This window comes from Cupressus sempervirens, chromosome 5, assembly GCF_028749045.1.
Source record: "Cupressus sempervirens isolate cs-2001-9-10 chromosome 5, ASM2874904v1, whole genome shotgun sequence".
Taxonomy (NCBI): domain Eukaryota; kingdom Viridiplantae; phylum Streptophyta; class Pinopsida; order Cupressales; family Cupressaceae; genus Cupressus; species Cupressus sempervirens.
This window is the reverse complement of record NC_143122.1, coordinates 245,357,070-245,373,857: the sequence shown is the minus strand read 5'-3', so window position 1 is coordinate 245,373,857 and position 16,788 is coordinate 245,357,070. Positions and strand designations below refer to the sequence as shown.

Genomic DNA, 16,788 nt, shown 5'->3' with positions numbered 1-16,788 from the left:
GCTTAACCGCCTCCTGTGGATCCTTGTCTCTAGCTGTTGTGACGTTCATTGACAGCTCGAGCTTTTGGTGTAACAGCAACAGTGATTCCAACAAGTGGTATCAAAGTGTTGGGTTACGGGTTCAAATCCCTCGGGTTCATCCTACAAGGGGGATTGTTGGGAGGTCGGTGCCTCCATCCCCTCTAGGTGAAGGTATCCTTCAACATAGACTGATGAATTTGTGACATGTGCTTAACTGCCTCTCGTGGATCCTTCTCTCTAGTTGTTGTGACGTTTATTGACAGCTCGAGCTTTTAATGTAACGGCAACAGTGATTCCAACAAAATCATCCTATGTTTTGTTATGAATTTGGAGTCTGAGGGTTTGAGCTGAGGAAATTTGGAATTTCTTTCAGTATTTTCCAGCACTTTGAATTGGTTTTGCAATGCCAATGAATTGTGCAAAAGTCTGATATTTTCCAGCTGAATCAATCTGGGTTTGCAAGTGGCATTATTATGCAAGGAATTGTTCTCTTTTTGTTGCCATATCATTGGCTTTGGGACGGCTGTGAGTTCTGACAATTACAGAGGTAATAGCGTGGAATTTAGGCACTAATACTGTGCTTAGACGTCAAGGAAAAGAGGCTACAATTTCCCATAGAGAAGAAGCAATCTAGTTTGAAGGCTGCAATCAGATTAATTGAGGTAGCATGGGTATAGGAAGGACTTGCATTCACCATTTCAGACCTGCATTTCATTCGCAGAGGGGTCCTTATCATTGCTGGGCAGTTTCAATATCATTATTCTTCGATATTGGAACCCAACGTTGCATGCCAGCATTGTCAAGTTCTAGCAATGTGAATTTCCTTAGTGTGCATTGTATATATTTGACATCATTGATTTTGGATGATAAGTATAGAAGGAAGAATTTGCATTTTCAATTTTCACGGAATGTTATAGATCTTTTATTCTTTATATACATACATACATACATATATATATATATATAAAACCCAAAAAAATTGCAAGCCTTCCAAAAGCAAAAAGCAATCTACCAGCATAGAGCTAGTAGGGCTCTTTACATTTTTGGTGCTCGGTTAACCAGACAATGACTCAAATCATTGTTTCCCTCTGACTCAAATCATTGTTTCCCTCCCAACCATAGACGATATCAATATTAGGATTAAATAGACAAAAATAACAATTACATGCAAATATAACCAATATCAAAAAAGAATAAAGAAAACAAAAGAGAACACAAAACACAAAGATTTAACATGGTTCACCCAATCCTTGGGCTACATCCACTAAACAGGGAATCCAATATTCTTATTATCCACTGATTACAACCTGGTTACAATATACAATCCCTTGCAAACAATACTGCCACAAGACACTACTAAGTCATCATACATTATAAAATCCCTAACCCTAAGCCATTTTATACAAGCTTTTTTCCGCTTATAAAATTAGGGCTAGAATGTCATCCAACAAAAAAATAGCTCCCAACATCTTTTACAATAATAAGGTTCAGCGGTGCTACCCCTCGACCTCGCCCTATATCACGACAAGGAGCCCACCTAGGGCTCTACCCTAGGACCCCACAAGGGGCGTTGCCCCCAAAACCCCATAGAAACATGTGGGAGGAAACCACGCCAAATGAAGTAGGGAAAAATTAACATTTGAGTCTGTCTGATTAGGCTCCACATAACAACAATACAGCTACCGTCTCCCCCAAGCACTTATCATCTATGTAATGCAGATTTATTATTTGATCTACAGTTGTGTGTATGTTCCATGTGCATAAAGAGGAAGATTTAATCTTCCTTTATACCTATTGTTGGTGCCCCTTCACCAAGGGTCACACTCTCCAAGTTGATCCCATTAATTATATGTCTCATAGAATTAATTATATATATATGTGTGTGTGTGTGTGTGTGTGTGTGTGTGTATGTTGATGTTTGATAGCTTCTATTGGATAAACATATATATAATTATATGAGATATAATGGAAATATAAATATATGAGAGAAATTAATATAATATATATATATATATGATTAAATATATTATTATATTAATTATTTGATTAACAAATAGACGTGTCCCATGAAGGGGCATGTCTACTCATTGCTTCTCCAATATAAATGTAAGTGATTGTTGCATTTAGAAAACACATACCATATCAGGCAATGCAATTACATTTGCAACAATCCTCTAAAAACTAACATGGTATCAAAGCAGGCTGCAAATGTAAGACAAGGAAAAAAGAATAGAACGAAACAGAGAATATGTGATGTAGAAATGTATATGTTATGATTATGCATACCAAAGAGCAAGATATTGTGTTGATCAGTTCCACATTGTCGGATTGAGAAAAAGATCTAGAAAGTGCAGATAGAGATACACGGTCTTAGATTCAGAATGTGTGAAAACCTTTGGACTAAGTTGTAGTTGTAATTATGTCTAGCATTTTCCTTTGACCAAAAAATTGGAGGGACCTTCAGCAAAAGCAATATCTTAATAATCTTCCATTGTGTCTTCCATGGAAGAATGAAAAGATGCAACCAAAATAAAAACCAAATATTTATTTCAGAAAAAATCACTTGAGCATTCAATAAAAAGTTCATTTTCGATTAAGAGTTTGATCTTCTAAATAAGAAGATATGATGGCTAATGGTGACTGTTGGCGTCAAGAAAGGCAAAGACAATGAACACAATGCTGCATATGCACACCAGATTGTGCTCTATGGATATCCCCACACACTGAGCTTGTCCAAGGCCACTAACTTCTTTCTTTTTTTTGCTATCAATAACCTGCTTTACTTCAGTTCATATAATATTGGAGATCACAACACATGCATTGCAGAATTCTTCAAACCAATTTAGTTCTCACTTGGGTTAATGTTGGAAGACTACTTAAAATAGCTGGCTAATATATTGACGACTGAAACAGTGAACTCATATATTTAATCATATTAGTACAACTACACGATACTCAAATTTCCAAACTAAGCATATTGTGAAGCTCCGGAAATGCCTTCTCAATATGTGTTATATACCAGATTGGTATTGGCTGCAAATTTTTGGGGGCGGAGATCCATCCATGTGTTGGTCATTTGTTTGTGCAGGCAGAAGAACGCAAGAGGAGCGCCATGATTAAAAGACATTATCAAAAATTACAGTTGGCACTGATATGTAAGAAGTATCGGATGATGAAATGAAGTATCAAGGAAAAGAACTAAGATTATAAACTTGTTTCAATTCCCATACCCATGGGAAGGGAAGAATAAACACATGCAGTCAACAACAGAAGTACTGCCAACATAGCAAGGTCATAGGAAACTACGTGGATTAGGCGGTGGAGGTGCTACTAAAGTATATTCAAAAGCATTATAAACATAAGGTACCTTCCATTGACCGCGTGCATAAAGATTAAAGAAGGTAAGTATTAAGATCTGCATTCCATTATGAATACAAGCAGTATGAATTTGGGGAAACTTGTCACCCTATATCATTATATTTAATATTAATAAAGTAATAATATGTGAAAACATCGACTAAAAATATTACTTAAATGCATATATCTTCAAAGTATATATTTAAATTAGATTTTTATCTATATTACATTGGAATGATCTTGTAGCATTATGCAAAATTAACTTTGAGTATTATGTTAGTCTCTCTCTTATTATTCTGTTATTTCAATACATACTATAAGAGTTAATTGCCTTTATCTTTTCCTCTGAGAATGTTATTGCAAGAAAAAGGGAGATTGATATCAAAATCAAAGGGAGTCTGATGCTCCATCAGAAGCATCATTGGATGAGGAGCTCAGATGATTGATATTCAAAGGGAGTTCCAAAGTCCATATGCTTGACTATGATTTTAATGGGCCTACCCCCTATGTACATCATGAGGTTCCAAAGTCCATATGTGTGACTATGATTTTAATGGGCCTAACCCCTGTGTACATCATGAGCAAGTGACAACTTCCAAATGATGTCACTTGTATTTGCAGAAGTTACTGTAAGGTAACGATCTTACAATAACTTGTATTATGAGATCAAACAAACTAATTATATGGTGAATGTCTTGCATCTCGACATTGTGGGAGGCCATTACTCAAAGAGTACATGGTGAATATCATTGATATTCTGGGAGGCTAATACTCTTGATATCAGATGTGATATCAAACCTATTTTGAGTACTTGGTGAATATCATTGATATTCTAGGAGGCCAATACTCTTGATATCAGATGAGATATTGAACATTTTTGAGTAATTGGTGAATATCATGTATTCTGGAAGACCAATATATCATATGTGATATCAAACCTTATTGAGTATTTGGTGAAAATCATATGTTGATATTCTGGGAGACCAATACTCTTAATATCAAAATGATAGATATCTTCTGATCAAAGATATCCTTAATCTTGCTAACTTGATATTACTTTCAGGTAATAAGTGTTTATCCTCCCTAGCTAAGAGGGAGTGTTGATGTTTGATAGCTTTTGTGGGATAAATATATATATAATTATATGAGATATAAATATATGAGAGATTAATATTATATATATATATGATTAAATATATTATTATATTAATTATCTGATTCATGAATAGCCATGTCCCATGAAGGGACGTGTCTATTCATGGCTTCTACTCAATATAAATGTAAGTGATTGTTGCATTTGGAAAAAACATACCATATATCAGGCAGTGCAATTACATTTGCAGCAATCCTCTAAAAACTAACAATATATAATTGATTATATAATTATATTATCACAATGTCAATATAGCTATTATCTTATCACAATAATAATATTACCAATACAATAATATTATTACAACCTTAATGTTATCTATGTCAACCTAAAGGAATCTGACAATAGCTATAATAACAGTAACAATTATAAACTTAGTCTTTCAAATCTTCAATGATCAGACATTAATGCCACACTAGATATGATTGCCATTGGTGACACCACAAAACATAATGTTGGCATCCAAGCTATTGATGGCAACGAACAAACCCACAAATGCAACATCTAAGACAACATCGCAATATTAGCAATAAATTGGTTGACATCTTCCAAACCAAAACTAAGCATCACTAGACATTTAGTGAATCCATTTTGCAAGCACATCATTAGTATCAAGCCAAAATTGCACCTGTATACAAACCAGAATGATACCAATGTACCATAGGACTAAACAAGGAACTCAACAACATCATAACGAAGTCTGTCACTGCTGCAATAATATCCGAAACACAATTGGAATGTTGTATCATTAGATGAACATCTTTCTACTATATCCACAAAAGGAACTTCCATCGTGATTTTTTCTATCCGCACCATTGGACCAAGGAGAATGCACAACTGAATCAAAATAGAGAGTGCTATTAAGCAATGTATCATCTGTCCAAACATGTCTATTAGTAATGCTTCTATGAACTTCCAACCGGACATCAATGACAACCAACATGCCATATTTGCGAATAAAAGGGAGTTGTAAAAGGATAGTAGGACAAGAGTCCTCCAGCCACAAATGCCTCAGAAGGAGCTAAGGCATGGACAGTCAGGAGTGTTATTGTTGATGGTTGCACAAGAGAAATCAAATACACTGATCAGATTTTCTTATAGATCTCAAACATGGGAGAGTGCCCTCCTCCAACTTCAAAGGCCTCAGGAGGTCTTATGGTATTAGAGAGCCACAATCAGCGTGATGATGAAAATGACAACTGGGGTGATGGTCACAGGCTTGGTAAGGACCCATAAGGGTTCTATGTGACAATGATATGGAAGAAGGGGATGCAAGTTGGAAGAAGGCTGGCTAATTGTGATGGGGAAGAGGGATAAGAAGACAAAAAAGAAACCTTTGATATGCTACTTCATTCTTCGACAAAAAGGAGATAGAAGTTAAATTCTTAATTTGTTGACTTGTTAATGGGTCTTTACTACTAGGAGTTGCTTATCTAGGAAGGCAGCTTCCTGTTTGTAGCCACCCCTGGTTCGAGCCAGTTTGAAAATCTTGATCTCAATAAAATAAACAACATTTTTACTGATCGGAAGAAAAATATTGGAAATAGATTAATACAAAATACGAAGTAAGAGCCAATATTCATAGCATACATGCATTCATAAGGGGCACAACTATAAAACTCTATAAGATAAATTGGGAGGATTTGCATATCTAATACCTAACAGATTGCACCTCAAATTTAAAATATGGATGAAGTACTTCACAATATTAGAAATAGCTTAGTGCAAAAGATGAGGAAAGAACCCCTATTTATAATAAGGGCAATATGAAATACTAGTCTCTCATTTCCTACTTAGCCGACACCATGTGACATAAGCATCGTGTAGTTATGTGACGAAATGTGAAACACTAAACTCCTAAGCACATAAGCCCACTGTTTATATGATGACATGATATGGCTGAATAGCAAAGTAGCTTGTCTAGATCAACCATTGAAATATGTCAAGTCTGTTTACACAGAAAACAGACTCATTTTTTGATTATTTGTTGAGCCATTTTCAGTTTGATCTTAGACCATCATTTGTATGCAGTCCATTGGTGACTTGTCACCTCAAAATTGAAGAGCAACTAACCAATAAAAGATTTCATCTATTACATTTCAACTGACAAAAAACATCCCTTACCAAATTGGCCATCAAAGCATCATGAGTTACAACATCTCTACCACCATGAAATCAAAAAATAAAATGATACCCTCAATAAATGGACCCAAAGTTTGAGAGAAATAGATGTTAGTGTTACACATCAGACTTCTCGACTCCAAAGTTGACTAAACTTCTCGACTCCAAAAGCCTCTTTAGTTAATATGGAACTCTTTCCCATTTTGATTGTTGGAATGTTTTCAACACAATACAATGAGCAGTCTCCTACAGTGCACAACCTTGTTTAGAATCTAGGATATTGATACCATTGCTAAGCTGTATTTTAGTAACAAATTTCTGCAAGTTAAATTTAAGCTGTAATTTTTACAAGGAAGATCTCAACAAACAATTTTTTAAAGGTGACTACTAACGAATTTGTGCAAATCATCCCATGTTCATCTGCCATTGCTTCCGAAACTTCCATTGCCTAGACTCAAATCTGTGTCAGACTTTCCCTTACAGAACAACAGCTTGGGATGTTCTTCAGAACTATCTTGCAAAACAAATTTTCTTTGAATGCATTGAAACTGGTCAAAATTAGCTAATTCCATGCAAAGTGTGTTGTCATCATGTTTTTTAGATGACAAAAATTAGAAAACCAAGTGCAAATGTAACCATACAAAACTATGAAGATTATATGCATTCTTTCTTAACATGGAATATCTATATAAACTATCAATCTGCTTAAGTTCTTAGGATCAATCTACATAAGAAATTATATACATTGTAGATTGATCTTAAAAACTTAAGAAGATTGTCTGAGCACAAAAAGGTTCTTCTCACAACCAAAACTTATGGCATATTGAATAGATTTATGAGAAAGTTGTTTCAACATTCTGAAATCATTGATCACAGACCAAAGTCATGCTGAGAGATGAGAAAAGAATTCACATTGACAAAAAAACACAGAAATTGGAACTTGTAGTCTTGCAATATCTGCCAACATTAGCATGACAATAATGCCAGATTTAGTAAACTAATCTACATAGACTTCTATACACGGTTGTGATTTCTTCCTTCTGGTTTGAATAATCCAGTTGGAAAACAATTTAGATGACTGAGAGGATGTCCCTTGAGAATGAGCCCAAGATACTTGGATCATCTGTCAAGAAAGTAGAGTTTTCCTGGTAACAAAATATTAAAATCCCCTTGAGCTTTATTTCTTTCTGAAGAACATTTTAGAGAAATTTCAAGAGTGTCATCATACTGTTTAACCAGGCAAGGTATATTTGATTGAATAAAAGAAATATAACAGATGTCAGAGGCATTAAAATTACTTATCCAATTTTCGTGGCAAAGAAATTCATACAAAAAAGGCACCTACACATCTTCGTGTCAATTCAAAAACCAACAGGAGAGATCACACAGCTACACTCATATTTGCTGTGGAAGCTCACTATATTTGCCATTCAGTTGAGGAATATTTAGTTGTTGGACTGACTTGTGTACTTTTGAAGCTTAGAACTTTATTCAATAAGAAGCTGTGAATAATCCCTTCTTTAACAGAAAAAATAATTTTTCTGGCAATAGAACAGCTAAATTCCAAGTCTCTTTTATTCTTATGAATGGCAAACAAACCAAAATAATTTGGACCCAAGCTATTCTACAAGTGCATATAACTAAATATTTGACACAACTAACCTGAGTAATTACCCTCTCATTTAGGGCATGCTCATTAGTGCACATGCCACTTTCTGTTGATAATATTTGAGCCCTAAAGCGGTTAGGGTTCAAAATTTCAACAAGCAGGACATCCCCATCTTTTGCATTGTGATCAGAAGCAAACTTGGTCCATCCATTGGTGAACATAACCCTTCGCCCAGATTGCATGTATGCACACCACTCTACTGTCCATTCAAGCCCGTCACTATCCTCAAATGTCACTGTACCTTGTGACCCTGAGAGATAATTAGTCATGAACAATACAGGGAAAGACTGCAACAAAAAGAAAACATACTACATTCAAGATTGACATCAAGAGGCAGGAAAAAAACAGTTCTTTTACAGAAAGAAATCAAGAACTTAACTCTGTCAGAAAAGAAAGTAACCATACAACGATACAAGTTGTTCCAAATCAATAATAAGCTAATGCTAAAAACACAAACTTGAACACTCGAAACTTGCCATTTTCCCATTGCGACCAAGACACTTTCTTTGGATTGCCCTTGCAAAAGAAGGATATTCAGTGAAAACCTCTCTAACAAATTCTGTAACAATTATTCTATTGGAACTCAACAGACCTTCACCAACATATGGTTTAAATTTATTCTTGAAGCTGTCTTTAGCACCCACCTAACAATAAACGTCAAAAAAATCTATAAACAAAACTTGTGCAAAGTTCTAAATTCAGAAAACAAGTAAAAAAATCAACTTTATAATTTATCCAGCATTCCAATTCAAACAGATAAAATAACCCTTAACAATTCAAAACAAGTAAGAACAAAATATTTAAAATTGAGGACATGCCTGAGGTGTTTCATCGTTGACAAGAAACCAGCGCCTGCCTGTCCAGGTAACTTGTCCCCTGATCTCTATAGTTGAATCAACCTTGATATTTGAGCTATCACAAAAGTATATCTACACCAGTCTCATTCAACAAAAGAAGCCCTTGATGTAATGCCTAATCAATATGGTATTTAAAAACACTGAAAATCTATAATAATTCATTATTATCCCAAAAACATACCACTTGTTATAACTGAACTGATGGAGTGCCAATTAGTTAAACAGTATTTCAAGTATATTGGTATTTCTGCTATTTTTCAAACACAAGGTGATACAATTCCTTACCATTTTTTCTTTTGTACATGACATCTCAACTACTCTTCCAGGTCTCCAGTGATTTTCATAACGCACTTCTACCACATTCCCAGCTTGCCAGTTATCTTTGAATAAAGGATAAGCAATGCTTTCACCATTTTCTGAAATACAATGGACCTTACTCGGTGGCCTTGGTCGAATCAAAGGTCCACTTTCATCCAATGCTGAGCTCTTGGTGCAATCTCCACCAATGATCAAATTCCTTCCTGAATTTATATTTACATGAGATACTACACACTGTTCCTAAGAATGTTCATATCCATATTCACAGAGATTTTTCAAAAACAATGGACATATAACCCATTTGAAACAACTACAGACAAATGCGAAGAATATTTTAATATAATCCCCAGCTGTATTCATAGAGAAACTTAAATTTATTAAACAAATGCACAATTAAGTATTTAAATGAAATAAGTTTACTATCTTGTAGAAAGAACTTACTTTTTCCATTTTCATCTATGTAGAAAATATTGAACTGTGCCCTTCCATTTGCCCATTCAATATCTAAAATCTGCAAGGTGAAGTAAGTGCTCTAAGTTACAGTGTCTAACCTAATACAGAAGCTTTAACCCAATCTTAAGGCAATAAAGTATTCTTCATGTATCATGATGCAGGAAACAATAACTAAAGATATGGAAATGTCTTTTTCGTGGAACATGCTTGTTTAGAAAATTTTAAGCTTCTGATACATTGTTCCTATGTTCTTGCAGGATCATCTACTGAGCAGTAACTCATCACAGAAACACAATTCTATTGATGGAAAAGTCAAAATCTATTCAAAAATATCATCACTGGGGTATATTTGATTTCTTCTCATGTTCTTTACTTTGTCAGCTTTAGTAGATTGACACTTCCTTGAATACTGAATCATATTGACTAAATCTGGGACATGAATACTAATTTCATATCTCCAAAAGCAAGAGTTAGTTGCAGAGTTCTTTATTTAACATGGTTCAGATCATGTAAATCACAATTTAGATATGCAATGCTAGTTTAATAAGTTATTATTACAAAAAATAAAAGACACGGAATGATTGCCAAGATATTTGAAATTTACAAAGGAGCGAAATAATCCTTAACTAAAAGTTAGAAAAGATATATCCATTAAAGCTAAAATCAACAACTAATAAAGCGAAGGAAACAAACCTATCTAAAAGAAATTAAACTAAAAGAATATTCCTAAAGTCTATTCTAAGTTCTAATGACTTAATCGACAATTATTTTGACAGTGGTACTTTGATACCCTCCCTTAGCAGTAAATGTATCAACTAAAGCAAGCTTATCCCAAAACTTGACAATATTAACAATATTATTGATCCATCTTCTACAAGTTCTAGAAGTAAACCGTTGAACATGCCAAATAACTGAGTGGTGCAAGGAATGGGGTGGAGGGGGAGGTGAATCAGTTATTCCCACACACTTTATAAAACTTTTTCTCTAACAATGAACTCATAAACAACAACAATAAAAACTTTTGATCCATTGATTAAGCACACTAAACATCAATAGAAAATGTAAACATGAAAACATAGAATCAGTGCTCCATGAGGAAGCGTCCCCACCCCTTTTTTGCTCATACCCATACCGGGGACAGAACAGAGACGCGGGGACAAGAATTTCCTGTGCCCAAATTTGTTTCCTTTTTCCCAAAAAAAGGGGACGTTTCTAAAACAACACTTTGAGAGCAGCAGGGGTACACTATGGCTCAAGCCATTTTTGGACTGTCAATGTTAAAAAATAAGACATTTTTAAATTTGAAAAACAAGGTTGGCTTGTCCCCAAAGAACACCCAAAGCACATTTAACAATACCAAAACCTAATCCAAGCATAAAATAACCAAAAAAATAGAAAAAAATCATTTTCACATTTGCAAAGGAGAAGAGCAGCAACTAGTCAAGGAGTGAACACTAAACAATAGTTGAAAGAGGAAATTATGGCATCAAATTTACTTGATTTAGACTCTTAGACATACCATCTACTGATTATGGACAGCTAGATATTATTGTGATCTCCAATGTTTACTGCTTAGTTATTGTATTTACATTTTAATATTATTATGAAGTTTGTACAGCTGATTATGGAGTTGGACTTCTGTGTTCTTGTTTAGTATTTACTGTTAAGTATTTTAGTTATAATAGAATGTCCATTGTTTACATTTTAATATTTTATGTCATTTCGTGCATGAAACTTGGAGCTTTTGGGTATTTTCGCTATATATACTCCATATTTTTACAATGGAAGTATTTGAATTTTGTTAATTTGCTATGTAATGAGCTTCTAAATTGTCTATGGTGAATGGTTTATCGATGTTTTGATATGAATATTTGAATTCTCTCTATATATAAAAATTATCCTATTTTTTAATAGTCGTCCCCTTATGTCATGTCCCCTAAATTTTGGCTTTGATCCGTAACTGTACCAAAAACACATCCCTGTCCCCTAAAACGTCCCCGTCCCAGAAACTCCGTAGAACATAGCATAGAATCACTGGCACAGTGAACGTTAAGATTTATGTGAAAACCCAAACCTATTAGGATGACACTAGCTAAGGTGATTTTTACCAAGGTTCACACAAGGTGGCTCACTGCCTATGGGGCTAACTACCCTTGTACAATTGAACAAATACAACAAAGTACGAATTGATAGAGTTGGAATCTGAATATGCTCAACCACCAACAGTAGATGCAATTGTTTGATCCACTACTATCAGTATGTAAGCCTCTTCTTGATCTTCAAACAACTACCTCAAATATTTCTACTCACATACATCACTATCATAGATTTGAACTATACTCTGCACATTGCACATTCACACCCTCGAATATAAAAGATCTTCTTTATTTATATAAGTATCTGATCGTACATTTATGGGCCCACATAAGAATGTTTCACAACCCCAAAGCAAAAGATATTACAAATTAATGAATAACATTGATCCTAAATCTAGGACATACTTAGGAGCATTTATCAACATACTACAACATGACCTAAGGATAGGTCAAACATAAGATATTACAATGCTTATTACAATCACCCAAAACATTCAAATACCACAACCAAGTCCAAAAGATGAACCATGAAATAAACAAAATCACTGAAAGATGAACCTTGATACAAGCTAATGTAGCCAATAAACAAAAACCATCTAATGAACTGCACCATTGTATAGATATCTGAAATACATGGAGAAACATTGTACCATAGCAATCACCAAAAACCGACATGATATGCCATGCATTGTTGAACACTAAAAGCATACAAGTGCACCAAAACATATAAACCATGAATAAACTGAGGTACACTTGCCATGGAACACCGAAAATGTTCATATTGAATCCGTCCTATACATAACCGAAACCCCTATTGCATAACTTATAGCTAACAGGTATACATCCAAAACTGTCAACAACCAACCAATACTAACAGACTATCAGCATGGAGGTTTTGACATCAATGACAACCAATGCTAGTGACAACTCAAAAAGTCTAACAATCTCCCCCTTTGGCACTGATGGAGAAACACCAAACATCAAAAACTCGAAAAAAAACCCCCTAAGTAGATGAAATATTTGTTTTCTTCTCCTTCTCTCCCACTTTTTGCCACAATGAAAAAGGGCTAAGAACAAACAAAAGTTACTCAAAGTAAAACATCAATTGTAACTGAAAATACCTTCTTGTACCTCTCCTTTAAAATGGAGAATTCCTTCCAGCCAACAATTATGCCTCTATACGAGCACACAAACTGTAACACAACCAATTTGTCAAAAGACTCCGTCCAACCTGACTGCTGAAACCGCTTCTCATAATGCTCTGCATTGGTTAGGATGTCAAAAACAAACTCTAACCGGGTCTCAATCATGTCCTTCACCAGCCAAAGGTCTTGATCAAATCTTCTCTCCACCTCTACAATAGCAGATTTGCCTGAAGCTCTCCAACTCTGATTCTCTACTTCCCATCTCTATCCTTGAAGACATCATATGTTTGTCTTCCCATGGTCATTCAGCTTTATTTCAATCACCTCAATGTAGCCTTTGAAGTTATCAACCAAAACAGGTCACTGAAGATAGTAATTGCTAGTAATTTCCTCTACACATTTTCTTGTTTTACCAATAAGATGAGATAGTTTTTGCTTTGCATTTTTACATTTCTTTACAATCTTATTCGCCAAAGTCCAATAATCAGAACCAAACAGAAACAGATTGTTCTACCATACTAACCATAACATCTTGTAACATACTAGATATACTGGACACAACAATTCTTTTATTAATGAGATGATCAATCACCAGCTTCAATACCAAGGTCTTGTCCACAAAAGAAGAATTAGTCCATGGACTACAATCTGACAAATTCACCATTATATAGCATGACCTGAACAACATCAAGATCAATAGCTTCTAATCTTGTTGGAGAAAGCACAGTTTTTTCCACTTCCTTTTCTTCAATTTCCATTTCTTCATGAATATCTTCTTCTCCTTCATCCTTCATTTCCTCTGCGATACTTTCTTCTTTACCAGCCTCTTCTTCCTCACTTTCATAAATAACAATAACCTCTTTACTTTGTCACTGGTTTTTTTATTCTTCAGTTTAGGGGATGAACCACAGATAACAACTTCCAATCTCTTTTGTCCTAAGGAGAGACCTTCCTCAATCTTCCTTACTGGTACAACAACAGCAACAACCGAACCAAAACAAAGAATCTCTTGCAATAACTAAGCATGCATTAGGAAAGGTCACTTTATTTCCCTGATTTCTTTTTCCATGGCACCATCCCTAGTTGACTTAGAAGAGGAAACTGAATCATACACATGCACATTCTAATCAAATGAACCTAGTCCACACTTGCTTAAGTCCAGCTCTTATTTGGATACAAATAACATAGCCTGCACTATGATTTTGGCTTGCTTAATGTTTTCTCTTTTAACAAAAGATTTTGATTTCTCAACACTTTTGCAGTGTTCACACTAGAGTGTTGCCATTTGTTTTTTTCTTGTTCAACACACAAGTTTCCTCGAAAAATCAGGGCTCCCCTTTGATTCCTAGGCTTGGAGTGTTTGCATGTCACCCTAGTCTTCATTGTTGATAAAATATGAACTTGGTCGATATTTTAGCTTGGGAAAACAATCAAGCTTCTGCAGCAATTTTACAGTTCTGCAAACTTGCTTGGAACTCCCAATATCATATGCCCTTTGTCTATAGCATGTGACTAATATGGATCACATAGGCCACCCTCCAAGGTGCACACTATTGCAATTATGTTTGATCTCAACTATGCACAACACCAAATGTACACCCACTGGCCTAGCCTCCATATATTTACAATATCACATGTGCATCATCCACTTACTCTACAAGTTTGTTCTACGCCCAAATGCCCAAACATCAAATACTTTGGACAAGAAACAAATTATGCATCTTTTCCCTTTCACCTCCAATTCAATCCTCTTCTAGTCTACCAAACTCACAATGTGATGCATTCAACCATGTCACATCCTAAACCTTTTTGCTCTTCCATTTGACCATATACTCCTTATAATCCTTATTACATATTTTCTTGATTTTAGTGTTTAATGCCACCTATATTTATCATGTTTTCTCCAAGAAATCTCTTCTCCAATATGTGCCTTCATTCACACCTAAAGCAATCTCTCAACATAAGAGTAAAAGTTTGTAACATTGAAGATGGCCAATACATTTATCTCCTCTGGCAACTCAAAAACATAAACATTCTTCTCAATTTTTTGTTTAACTTTGCATGGCCTTACCTTCCTCTACTTCAACTTGTACATTCTCAATAGAAACCTCTCCCAATGAAAATGTGCTAGGATGATTTTACCAACTTGAGATTCCATTTCTCTACTTTTCTTATCCACACACTCCTCATATCATATTGGCCCACTTCAATTGCATGGGCACTTGTTTGTGTACATTGCCCATATGTCATTAATATATTGCATCTACACCTATCACTTAGGGTCCGTTTGATTACAAGCATAGCAATAGAAAATTAGAATGGAAAATGGAAATGAGAATGGGAATTGGAATGCAAAATAGCAATACTAATCTTGTTTGGTTCCCCTAAAATTTAATTAGAAAAGCTGAAAGAGCTACCATTGAAGAGAGGAAGCTGAAAGAGCTGCAACAAAAACAGGGCATTGAATTCCCTGGCTCAGACTTCCATGCCAGCAATCATAAGCAAGGCAAAGGTGAGGCAGATAATGTGGCCGAGCACTAAGGTAAAATCGAGGTGCTTTTCATCAATTGTGTTGAAGCAATGAGCGAGGCCGACTGTAATGTAATCGGATTCAAACCATTTGAGGTTCTTGCCTATCAGGGTGGCCTTTAGAACAACTGCTGACCGCATTTTTTACCGTGATTTTGATCAGGTTGGCCTTTACAGCAACAGAGGTGTAGTGTTTCCAATAATTCTATGGTGACTGATACATTGCGCATTTGAATCTCTTTTGTGCTAATAATGCTTCAGAGTGCTCAATTAGGAAGACTGTGATCGTGAGTTTGAAGAGCAGAGTGTTTGGATAATATCTCTTTCACAATGCAGGTCTGTCACGGTCTCGTTCAAGGCTGAAGAGAGTGATTTGTGTGTGAAACCCTTCTCATTCCTATTCTCCATTCCAATAACAAGTATTTTTGGGAATGGATCTATGCTCATTTTAGGGCAAAAATGAGAAGACATATTCCTATTCCCAATCCCCATTCCATGCACCAAACAAAGAATGCAACCAGATATTCTAATTTTCAATAACTATTCTGGATGTATTCCAACAACCAAACGGGCCCTTAGGTTTTTGTAATATCATGCAACTCAACAACTCAACTCAAGCTTTACCCATAAACAATTCGAAATGGCAGATTTTTTAGTGCTTTAATTCACTAAGTTATTACAGGAAAATTCTACTTGTGGGAAAACTAAGTCTCAAAGTACAAGCTACTCTCTCACGAAGCATAAAAGAAGTTTTCAAGCCTCCTACCGACCACCCAAGTTTATCAGTGCATCTATCAATAATATGCTGAAACTATATTACAGTTGGGTGTTCAACTTAATCCACAATGTTCGCTAAAATTCCCCTACTAATTGTCCATACTAAACACAATGTTGAGTGACAATTTGTGCAACCACATTATCCCTAGAGTACAAGTTCACCACTTGTAAGGCATCATTTGTATGCTAGCATACCACAAAATATGTCATCTTAGAAAATTCATCCATCAGGACCATGATGATATATTGGTCTCATTGAATTCCAAGAAACCCAAGAACAAGCCTATGTTCT

At 35.2% G+C, this 16,788-nt stretch overlaps 1 protein-coding gene across 20 annotated transcripts in view; it reads right to left on the bottom strand.

The window, feature by feature from the left end:
- The window catches only part of LOC149555446 (uncharacterized), a 72,930-nt gene that overhangs the window by 28,367 nt on the left and 27,775 nt on the right, over positions 1–16,788 (bottom strand). For 5 of the 20 annotated variants that reach the window (XM_089829485.1, XM_089829483.1, XM_089829487.1 and 2 more), the window contains 5 exons: positions 9,938–10,007; positions 9,464–9,699; positions 9,140–9,250; positions 8,798–8,965; positions 8,315–8,608 (listed from right to left, as the gene is read on the bottom strand). In XM_089829485.1, the coding sequence (XP_089685611.1) occupies positions 8,315–8,608; positions 8,798–8,965; positions 9,140–9,250; positions 9,464–9,699; positions 9,938–10,007 (879 nt within the window). Of the gene's footprint in view, positions 1–8,314; positions 8,609–8,726; positions 8,966–9,139; positions 9,261–9,463; positions 9,700–9,937; positions 10,008–16,788 lie in introns of those variants that run through there. The other 15 variants (XM_089829489.1, XM_089829488.1, XM_089829490.1 and 12 more) reach the window with 11 other exon arrangements.